General features: G+C 40.3%; 1 protein-coding gene across 1 annotated transcript; it reads right to left on the bottom strand.

Annotated features, from left to right (window-relative positions):
* Positions 1-1753: 1753 nt before the first annotated feature.
* Positions 1754-11686, bottom strand: LOC104613745 (transcription termination factor 3, mitochondrial-like; the record flags this gene model as incomplete). Its single annotated transcript, XM_010282618.1, has 5 exons — positions 11356-11686; positions 9038-9190; positions 7834-8023; positions 3111-3258; positions 1754-1825 (listed from the first exon to the last, which is right to left on the bottom strand). Coding segments are annotated over exons 1-5 (894 nt in total), but the record flags the coding sequence as incomplete, so codon positions are not given.
* Positions 11687-11945: the final 259 nt, after the last annotated feature.

Below are 11945 nucleotides of genomic sequence, written 5' to 3'. Positions count from 1 at the left end.
TTATAAATATATATTATAATATACTGTGTATTATAAATATTTGTGTATCACAAGAAATACTAATCAACTAAGACAGCATTCAAGTATGAAGAGATGTGTTTGCACTTCAGTGGTGTCTTCCACAGATCCAAGCTGGCAGGGGTAACTTACTGCATTAAGATACAGAACCAAGAGTAAGACCTGATGTCAAATCAGTGGAGATGTATAGCTGGTCCCACTGTAGAGGTAATTGCGGCAAGAATCTTGAGCTTTTCTAGTCTGTGAAATGGAACAGCTCTTTCTTGACATAAATGGTGAGTTCAAGTGTAAGTTGCTTTGACTGTACTCAGTTTGACAGCAAACATATTTAACAGTCATTAGTTTTCTAGACCACATATGCTAATATCCTTACTGTGTAAGCCCCAGCAATATTCAACATACTCCATATGACACCCACAATAGGCAGAGGTAATGCAAGCTTTCCAGTTTTACCCGATCAGTGAATCTCTAATTGTGCTTTATGAAGCCTTCAGAGGATGGAATAAGCCATCCTTTCTGCTCATTTAGTCCATGACTGGTATCTTTTGACAACCAGTATCAGCTGCAGCAGTTGTTTCTAAACAACAGCCCACTCAGACTGAGGGATACCACCAGATCACTTCTGAACTGCTGGCATATGGTTTCACTTTCTGAGTACTGCCTGCCCACCGGCAGCCTAGGACATACAGGTCTCAACCCAGATTCTGAATGTGAGACATCCAAGCCCCTGAAAGGCTGGAGCTTCTAAGTATCATCAGATTCTAATAGCGAGGACATAAAAATCCTTCCTCTCTTTCTAGAGTGTGTGAAAAATAAGGATGCTACGCTATACACTTTTTGGTAGATAAACAAGATAGTCACACAGAACTGAGGATCATAAAAACACATTCAATTATAATATACTGAATCCCTAGCCTGTGGAAACAATGTTCATTAAAAAGAAAGCTCTATTAATTGGAACAGTCTGCTACTTTCTAGTCTCCCTCCCTTACCACACACACATTTCAGATTGCAAGATTCCCAGTGTTTAATAGTTTCATAGCAGTGAGTCTGTCTGAAAATTATATATTTTAATTCATAGTTATGCGTTATAGGATAATGGGATTTCTCAAATTGTTACACTACATCATGCTGTTTGGCCTAGATGGCTTTACAGCACAATAATTAAACCAATACATAGTTACATTTTCAAAGGGGAAAGGAGTCCCTGTGGGTTTGAAGTTATTTACCCAACAGTTGTTAATAACGACCATCTGCTATCAGACAATAGGTGTCAAATGCACATTTTGGCAGACTAGCTACCTGCCAAGAGGAAAATAATCAACTGCACATTTCTTGCTCCTAAATCCTCATGGACAATCCAAGTTAGCAGAAAACCATAATAATTAAGAAAATAAGAAAGGAGGGAGCAGGCCCTATTTTTCACTCGTAAAGAAATGGGTAACAATTTGTGTCAGCAGATAGCAACTTTTGGCAAGAAGGGACCCAGATGAAGTTTCTAACCTACATCAGAGTAGAAGACAGAATAAGATACTGCTCCAAATATGCTGTAAGTTTGCAAGCTATAGAGGAAAAGAAATTGTTTAACAAAATCCTCAGTCATTTTATACCTTCACTAAAATTATTTCATTAAATTATTTCTGTGCAGGATTCTCCTCCAGGAACTTTTATCTTCTGTCAACTCTTAAACTATGTGGATACGCAGTACACTTTTATTATCTACTAATAAGCTCACCTGAAGATTTTCTTTTACAGGCTCTAATTTGCCAGTCAGTAGCCTTGGAAGACGAATTACCAGATCCTTTGTCTACAATTAGGGAAAACACACAACAAAAAGATTATTATTGAAAGCTTGTTTGTGAATCCATCTGTGACAGAAAAATAGAGATCTCATAAAAACTCTTTTTTTTCCCCGAGTTGGAAGAGGGATGCGCTTTCACTTGCATTTCATTTTATCTCTACCCCAAAGATGAGTTAGTGTGAAGCCCCGATATATTAAGATGCAAAAAGTTACTCAAATATGTTTATTTGGAAAACAAAAAATAACATAGCTGTTGTAAAACAGACAGGAAGAGGGAGTAAAAGCATGCTCCAAAAGTGGAGAGCATGCTTAAGTGCCCAACCTCTCTCAGTGCTCAAGCTGCTGCTTCCCACCTTTTTAAAAAAAGTAAATAAAACACTACCTGATAGAGGCTATAAAATGCCACTGCAGTTGAAAAATCCTTTGTCTACCTCAGGATCTGGTTAGACCATAGTAATAATACTAATTGCCACAAGGCAATACAAGAAATTACTCCACATCCCTTAAGCCATGTGACTACTTGTAATCTGCCCTGAACTCAAGGCAATGACCAAGCTGTTTTACCAGAGAGGTCTCTTACTTCACGTGTGGAAAGGCCAGGAACAGGAACTGTGACAGCTATGACCATCACAGTGCCAATACAAAAGCCAATAGAACAACACCAGATTCCATTTGGAACTTGACATTTATTGCAATCCCCAGCTAGTGCAAGAAACAACTAACACTGCTCACTTACTCCAGGAAACTCCAGCTACTAGCTCCTCTGGTCCTAAATACCTGCTAAGCACACAGTGTGGTAAGCACTCACAAGTGAACCCAAGGGTTACGCTTATGATTTGGCATTTAGTTTGATGTAATATTCACAGATCAGACTATTCTTCACCGATGAGTTAAGTATGTTACAGTAGAGTTAAGTATGTTACAGTATCTTGAAGAGATGAAGAGTGCCAATTAATTTTCTAGAAGTTGAAAAAGCTGCTTGCTGTTTCAGCAATGGATTCAGTCCTCTGACTCACCTCAGATAATAAAACTGGATACACACATGCTTGTTTGACAATAACCTGCAGCAGATCATCTTCAAGAACTGTACCTCAGGACCTTTGAAGGTTAGATGTCCATACTACTTCTATAGATAGTTAAAATCATGGTAGCCTCCCGTAACCCTTTGTGTTCCTATTGGTAATGTCACCAATGTTTGTGGATAACCTCCAAATACTTGAAGTATTCATGTTCCAAGGCCTTACAGTTGTCCCTGACAAAGCACCTGAAGACTTCAGTGTATAATCTTTACCTTTTTTACACTGAGGCCAAGTTCATTTTTGAAGAAACCCAGTCTGTTATCCAGTCTTTCCACTGAAAACAACAGCAAATAGGGAGCTCTTGAGACCATCTGAGCAATTTCTGCCTTACCAAATTTTTTCGATTTTAGGTAAGCCACTCTAGAAAGAGAACAAAAACAAAATAAAATCCAGTGATGAAAATTTTATTGCCTCCATTTATTCAGTACTTGCTTAAATTCCTCAGTGATATCTTATAAACAGACAGATGTTCTAGCATTAACATGCAACCCTGCCAAGAATAATTAGGGGGAAATCTGCAGTTATCATAAAAGCAAAATACCATCCCTTCCAATTAATTAGAAGTAAAATAAACCTCAGAGCAGAATGTCAATACTGAAGACAGATTTTAATTCCTTCCAGCTGTCCTTAAGCAGATAACTATGTTAACCTACATTTAACTACCAGCCTGTCTCCTAGATTGCAAACACATTAATAGATCATCATAAGGTATGGACAAGAAGATATATACAGCCTTTTGCTATTTTAATGAATTCCATTTCTACTGCTGAAAGAACAGTGTACTATACATCATACGTCCCTATTTTGCCAATAGCACTGGAGTAGAAATATACAACAATGCTATCTATAGAGACATTGTCCAAAAAGACATTTCTAAATCAGCTGAAGTTACTTTTGTTACAATAGGTCCCTACTTTCAGTCACTGGTCCAAGAATTTAGTTACAAAACATCTGGTTGTCAGAAAGGAGAAGGAACTGACTGAAGTTTTTATGTTTAACAGAGCTTTCTTTCTTTCCAACTCAAAATGTTTTCCAAATTTTTTTGAATTCAGTGAAAGTGAAATCTGTTTCAAGTACTACTTGCAGTGGATTATTACCATAGCTCCCAGAAAAAGGAATAGGGGGGAAATACAGCACACAAAATAAAGAGACACAATTAACCCATGTGCCACCTTATAAAAGAAAAAAACAACTGAACTACAATTTGAAGAGGTTCCCTATGTTTCTAGATAAGCATATACAGAAGTATTTGCTGTCAGACAAACTTAGAGCATACAAGAACTGAATTTATCTGGCAGTAAATAAGATACAAAATAGATCGAAGAATATTCTGCAGAAGCAGATATTCAGCAAAGATGGGCTGCATGTTTCATCATCTCTTGTGGAGAGAAAAAACCAAAAAATACCTTCCAGTCACTGCAGCCTCCCTCTCCTTCCACAAACCCTCAAAAATGAAGTAATCACAAGCCAAAAACCTCTAGACAGATCTAAGAACAAGCTCTAAGAGGACCAATTCCTAACTAAGCAGGCACCCCAACACAGAAGACAGCAGCCTCGGCTCCAGGTAATGCTGATGGAACTGGCTGAAGCAGCCTCAGAAACAAGGAGATGTTAGGAGGGTAAGAAATGCAGAAAACTCCAATAAACAACTGGCCCTTCAAAAATTATCCCATTATATTTTGAATGCTGCAGCTTGGCTACACTATACTACTTCCATTCAATTTTTTCAAGGGCACAACTGCCAAGTGTGCTAGAAACATAGCTAAATGAGCAGATTAAAAATAAAACCTTTTCGTTGTCCTGACTCCCCTCTGCTTGTTTTCTGTTAACAAGTCATTAAAACTCACACCTGAAGCATTTCTTCACATCCTGGAAAGGCAAGAAGCTTAAAAGAGGGATGGCAAGACTGTAATAACCAGACTCTAGAAACTGGTGTAATTAAAAGAAGCACAATCATCCAACCTGACCAAGGTTTGGGATAACTTTGTGAGTGTTGGCACCAAGGTTAGCCCTCATTGTACTACAGGGGTCAGCAGTTCTATGTAGCATGTTAACAGTTTTAAGTCATCATTAACAATACCGTAAAACAAAGCATCTGGTGCAGCTGCAGAACAGACACTGATGTGCAACTGTCAGAATTGTTATGAATTATGGAATGTTTTGACTTTTACAGTGTTTATCTGAAGTCAAATGCCAAATCTATTGAAATTTGTGTTTTGTTTCCTGGCAACATGGAATCCATAGCAATAAAACATTCCAGAGTGATGTAACCAATACCATGTCCATCTGCACCAAAGTGTTTATGCAAAGGTGATACTCAGCTTTCAAAAGACAGCTATGTGAGACACATTCACTTCACAGCCTGCCACATGCCCTCCGCAGCACGCTTATTTTAAAGCTTGCAGAAAAGCATTCACCAGTGCCAGAGATAAACTTCCTGAAAAATCAAGCTGCAAAAAGAGAAGAAATTGGATTGCCCTGTTCAGCCCCTACCTCACTAACCAGGGAGTGACACATGACAGTCACGGAAAAGCAAATCTAACTTCACAGAAGAGTTAGAAAGTTCATCATCACAAAAAACACTCTCTTCAAAGTATAAGCGATTCTGACAATCCAGACTCAAAACTACTGCTGAAAAATGAAACAGGTTCTTTTCGGATACAGTTTCTGAAAGGCCACTTACTGAACAGAAGGATGGAAGAACAGAACAGGGGGAAGAAGAAAAGTCAGGTCTACGTTAGACGGGAGTCTACTAATGTGTCTGTTTCCAAAAAGCTGCATTTTCACATTTCTGTCTTGGACAGCTGCAAAAGCCAAGCAGACAGACTTTCTTTTCTGGAATTAAATACCAAGGCATTTTGAGTTCATTACAAAGTGCGTGCACACATACACGAGTTGTTCTGTAAAAGCGTGGAATTAATGCAAGCCTGTCTGGGGTAATTTTAAGAACAGAAGTCCATTTTCCTGCAATTTTTTTTATAATCAAGACACCTAATGGAAGCAAGATTTAGAAGAATTAAGTAATTCCACTTCAGAATCTAACTTATCATAGGTACACACCAAACAAATACAGCTGAGTAAAGAAAGCTAGGATGTCTATGACTTAAAGACACAGAGAAGTTAAAAAAAAAAGTACAACCCCATAGTCTGGTGCTGGTACCTTGAGTCTGTCATGTCTTAATGCAAAAATTTGGAAGGAAGAACTAAAGCAAAGGAATATAGTAAAGCTGTTTGTACCCATCCACAACAAGGAAAAAAAGTGGCAGTTACAAGCCACTACGCCATCCCTAGGGCAGAGAATCTTTGCAAAAAGTGGCTGTGGATTCATGAAAATACAGGTTCAAAACGTACATTCAGTTATTTCAGATAAATGAAGAATTAAGATTTTTTTTTTTAAAGATTGTTTAGATTATTACAATACAATGTTTCAAAGATCTTGACTATTTTAATTCCGGTTATTTAACTTCCGGAAGAGTTTTCTTTAGAAGAGAAAGGCTTTCTGCCACAAATACAAATCTCATCTTTAAAGCTCTAGAAATAGTCCTCCGAAGTTAACAATGCAAAAAAAAATAAGGACAGGCTTCTGTAAATATACATGTACAGTTACAACCATAAGACCTCAACCTGACCGGCATCAGCTGGTATCTCAGTTACTGCAGGATAGCCCAGCATCCTAGCTTAAACCCACTGAAGGAACAGTCAAAATCTGCACTCATGCAGCCAAGGTGCACACACACTGTACAAAACAGTACAGTGACAGTTGATTTCTGATACAGGGAGAATGGACAGCTGCTATCAGTAATGTCTTAGTCCATGCTGGGTAGACCTGCCACAGCTCCTCAATATTCTTGTTTTGACCACCTTTATCCCTTTAACTCAGATGCAGGTTTTTAAAGCTACTTTAAATACCAGTATTATCTCATTGTATCTCTCGAGCTGACCAGACAAAGAATTGTTAATGAAACTACAACTGCCATTAAAGAGAACAAGAAATACAGTTTGATTCAGACAACACTTGGAATTACTGAAATCAGAAGACTTCAGTCAACTTCTGACACAAATCCCATCACTTTCTAAGTAAAGCTGCTGGAGAAAGAGGAGTATGCATATATAGTTATCTTATTTCTTCAGTGCAGAAAAAGAGACCCATAAATGCAATTTTATTAAAAAAAAACAAAAAACACAAACCCAACAAACCAACAAGAATTCCACCTTTGGTGTTTTTGGTACACACAAATAAGCTTAAAAAACCCCAAACAACTCCAGAAGAAGGCAGCTCACTAAATAAGCTTTGGTCTAAGATACGATATCTTCTAAAGAGAGTATTGTTTACCCTTACGGCCAGACAATCTTGGGTGACAGTCTAGGGCCATACAAGCATGAACACACAAAAATTAGTTTGCTGTAGTCTTGTGCTCAGTTTGAGCTGGACAACAGGAAGAAATAAAGTCACCAAAACCTGCTGCTGCTATTAGAAGTAAACACAGAAGAGATCTGGTCTGTTTCTTTTTCTGCAGAATTCACAAGGTATGCATAGACATACGATCTAGAAAAGCGCTTTCAAAGCATGACCGAAGAGGTTAATATTGTTCTACAGATTTAGGTAAAGCCTCAGGGACCAACATTTTGGAATCTAAGCTGACACAGGTAAAGCAAGTGGCTTAGAATGGCAAGATGCTTCCTTTATGGCAGACACACAGGGATGAGCAGTAAAATTTGTTAACAGTCAGTTTTCAGATGGATCAGGATGTTGACTCGACTTGTGATACCACCACATGTTAATGCTGACTGATGGGAAAGGACAGAAACATGGAGTCAGGGATAAAGTGAGAAAGGAAGCAGCAGCAACACAGGTTCAGAGAAGGTTAAGTCAACTGGGAAACAAGATCTTCAAGCCAAGGGGCTCAAGACCCAGCTGCTATTTGAAAGGCGTACCTGGTTTCTAAAGCTTCCAGATCTTCAGCAAGGATGTATGGATTTTTGGTCAGGAATAGTCCCAGCTGATTGTCTTCTACACCCACATCCTTAAGAAACAGAAGTATTTTTCTTATATCTTTTTCAAAGTCCAAGGTCAGTAAGAGTTGACCTGCCTTTTGACGTTTCTCCACTTGGGATAAGTCAACTCCTACAACAAACAAAATTAGATGTTGTTTTAATTAAACATAGACCTTACTTCCTGTAAATGTTTCAGAAAGGCATGTTGAAATTTACAGGACTACTCCTTTTTTGCACTGATTTAGTATACTTCAATCGCTCAACAAAACAAGGTCACAACACCTTGTATATTGTGGAAAGATTACCGGTAAAACAAGCAGTCATTTTAGACACTTTTGCCAAGTTTATTTTTTTGAAGGAAGACATGTGCAGTGAATCCTGCACGTGAAGAATCAAGTACGCTAGCGTGTACCGCATGTAGAGACCTACTCTTGTCGCACAGAACTATGTGTGCAAGGAATTCCCAACTCCATTATACAAGGGAAGGAAACAATTTTGCAGTGAAGTGCCTTTACATACTGGCTCACACGCGGCAATTTGTTACTGCATGGAGCCAGAACTCTTCTCAAACATTTATTTCTCCAACCTCATTCTAGTGTTCCTTAAGCTTTGGGGAAACGAGGGGGTGGCCAGCAACCTTGAATTCAGCTATCCTTGCACGGCCCAAGTGCAAGGCCCAAGTTTTTGATGAGAACTAAGGTTCTCTTCCTCCTTGCTTCTCCAGTTTACTGTGCACCACTTCTAAGGTTCTGCACAGCAACTGCTCTCCTTCCTTCCAAGGACAGAGCGCTGCAATTTCTTTTGCAGCAAATTAAAGCTTCCTTAACCAGCCCAAAAGAAGAGAGACCAATCAAGTTACGCAAAGTGCTCCCAACCTCTGGAAGCTGTGAGAGATGCCTCCTTCTAGCACTCAGAGCACTAAGGGACTACAGCTAGCCAGCCTTGCAACTAATACAGCATTGCTAGTGAGTCATGCAGTCCCCTTTCTTTTTCCACTTGCCCTGGGTAACATTCTGCTGCCCTTAACCATTGGTCGCTGTTCCTGTTTTCAAGTTTACAGGGCAACCAGTAAGATCAAAACACAAATTATAGAATCTCCAAAGCTCCAGATATAGGCAAACCACGTAAACAAAATCACGCATACCTAGGTGGACAAGTTTTGCCAGGGTTTCTGAGTGATCAACATAATCTCGGAGTGTTGAAGACTGAAGGGGAAGAAGTGGTTCTGCAATGATCTGTACAGCTTCTTCCTCTGAAATCTCCTCCAAAGCAGACGAAGGTGGGATGTCATCCCAGTCTAAGAAACAAATATAGAAGACCTGAATGCATTTTGTGAAAGACAAAGCCGCTCCCACCAAACGCTATATAGATTTCTTAAAATCCACTGCAAAATACAAGAACACTGTGCATGAGATGAACAGCCAATATATTATTATTTGAAAACATATGAAAACATAGACTTTACTCCCAGTTTTTGTCTCTGTTGCATCTCCTTGTCACTGCCCATCAACTCTGCTCATGTGGCCAAATCTGAGTGTAGTACCCCAGGAAGCCTGACTTCAGTCTGCTGCCTTGATCGTTGCAGACAACAGATCACATCACCTTCTTGAAAAAGAATTTTCTTTCATGTCTTCACAAATGCATTCTTGCCTGATCATATCCAGATCAAAGGCTACTGCAAAGATTATTTTTCATAACCTGACAAGCCCGCTGCTTTGTGCCTCTTTGGAATCTGATGCCTGAACTGCAGTCACTTTAATTTTCAAGGTACTTCACAGCCAAGTCCAACCAAGTTATTGTGTCTTATCCATTACAGAATGGCTGCTGACTGACACCACCTCAAACAGCTAAAGAAATAAAGCTCCATTTTCTGCTCATTAAGGTTTCCAAGTCAACATCATTATTCTTGTTTCCTCTTAAGTATTCCAAGTCATAGAGCTCAGTGTCTTTTTAAAAAATATTTCTCTACACTGATCTATTTTTCCATTGACAGCTCAGAGCAGTAATCAAGATTATTGTTTTGCACGCTGGCTGCTAGCATCCACCTCAATTATCAAGCTAATTACAGATCAACAGCCCTAATTATGAACTCTTCAGGACCGGGATTTTTCTGTGCCCTGTACCTTCGCACAAGGACTTCCTAGAGACTAGGGTAACACTTTCATGTCAAGAAAACAAAGTCACACCAGAACTACCAAGACAGGTTCCAAAGTAAGTTGGAAGATCCTACTGTTCCAGGAAGAGTTGCACAACTAGCTCAACGGGTATCAAAGGCCTTGCCACTTCTTTGACTCAAAGCCTCAGAAACAAAAGCACAGTAAAACGTTTTTAGCAACATTTACAACTTAAACAGTAATAAGAACTCTCTAGGAATCTATATGGATATTAAGCACTTCCTTTCAACTTGTTGAGGACCAAAACAATATACACCAAGTTCCCTTCTGGAAGCACAGATGCTCTTTTTTTGCCTTTAAACCTTTTATCAGGAAACATACCTCAAGGTACAAAAAAAAAAAGTTAGCAATTATGTTTATTCCACTATATACACTGCCAGCTGGGCAAAATGCTCCACATACATACACATAACAGTAAGTTGGCCAGCAGATAAAAATCTGGCACATAAATAAACTGCACCGCAGGTGCAGACACATAAGAGCTGGCTGACCTGCCAGTTCTGGTGCAGCACTGTTTCCAGAACCAGCTGCACAAACACACAGATCTCAGTTGCAGCTCTGAGCCACCCCAAAAATGAGCTCTGTAGGATCCAAGTTGGCCGGGCTCAAAGCTGAATCTGAACATACAAGACTGCTTAGTAATCCAGAACAAGTTTCCTCAGCATACTATAATTATTTTCAGAGGGTGGTATTTTTTTAATCCTCACTTAGATATAAAAGCAGAGAAAAGTGAGGCAATTTCCTCAGCGCAACAACACCCAGGCGACCTCGTATGTATCTTTCCTCAGGAGGCACTTTGAGAAGGATTTCTCCTCAGGGCAGGCTTCACACTGCTGCCTCCTGTTGTTCACCCCCGACCGCTCAAACAGCCGTGTGGTGCAGGCTGCTTCAGGGGTGGCCTCCCCCACCCCTACTCAAAAAAAACCCCCAAAACCAACCCCAAAACCAACAAACGAAACCCTTTATTTTGTACCAGACCAACTATGAGGGAAAGGCTAATGCTCAGCTACTGCAGGTAGACATACAAAAAGAAAAGCTCTTCAAACAGCAGCTCCAGACCGACATTTCTACCCAAAACATTATACACCTTTAGCTTGTCTTAAAGGTATTCTTTATATACTAGAGTGACCACAGGAATTCTGCGTTACCTATGGGTCCTAAAAACAAGTGAAAGTCGGGAACTTCAGGGAAATATTTTAGATAAACAGACCAAAAGAGGAGAACCAAGGGTAAGACTGAAAACATCATATGGAGGTCTGGGACAAACGGTATCCCTAAGGCCTCTTACCTTCATACAGTATTTCTGTATTCAGATCAGGTAATGTTTCTGCCTTTGCTTGTTCCTGTTTTACTGGCGATGGCAAGTGACTTTCGGGAGAAGAAAAGGATCCATCTTTGGCACTGTCGGGTGGAGAACAGCTTCCTACAGATGCATGCCTGTATGCCTGCAATCTCCACGGAAGGCCGTCATTTCTAGAGAGCAGCAGAACCAGAGGGGCGAACCCACGACAACCCTGTGCCGTGCTGCTGCGGCCCCTCAGCCTCCGAGAAAATTCAGCACCACGGGCTGTTTGCAGCAGGCAACACCAGCGGGAGACCTGCCGAGCCCACAAAGCCATCTTCCACCTCAGCGCTGCATCCTGCTGGGAGAAAAAAGGGCTAAGGAGTAACACAGGCACTGCCTCACCTCGCTCGCAGGGCTGGGAGCGTAAGCGCTAATTCCCTGAGCACTAAAGCAGAAATTACTCGCTGCAAAGCACTAAGTAGATGCTTTGAGGCTTTAAACCTCCAAACGGGGGAGGCATAAGTGAGGAGAAGAGCCGGCTCTGAAGACAGCCGTCCCCTTGGGAGCGCGGGGGAAAGCCCAGCCGGGACCTA

The sequence above is a fragment of the Phaethon lepturus genome, unplaced genomic scaffold (genome assembly GCF_000687285.1).
Source record: "Phaethon lepturus isolate BGI_N335 unplaced genomic scaffold, ASM68728v1 Scaffold48532, whole genome shotgun sequence".
Taxonomy (NCBI): domain Eukaryota; kingdom Metazoa; phylum Chordata; class Aves; order Phaethontiformes; family Phaethontidae; genus Phaethon; species Phaethon lepturus.
This window is presented reverse-complemented; position numbering and strand designations above follow the sequence as displayed.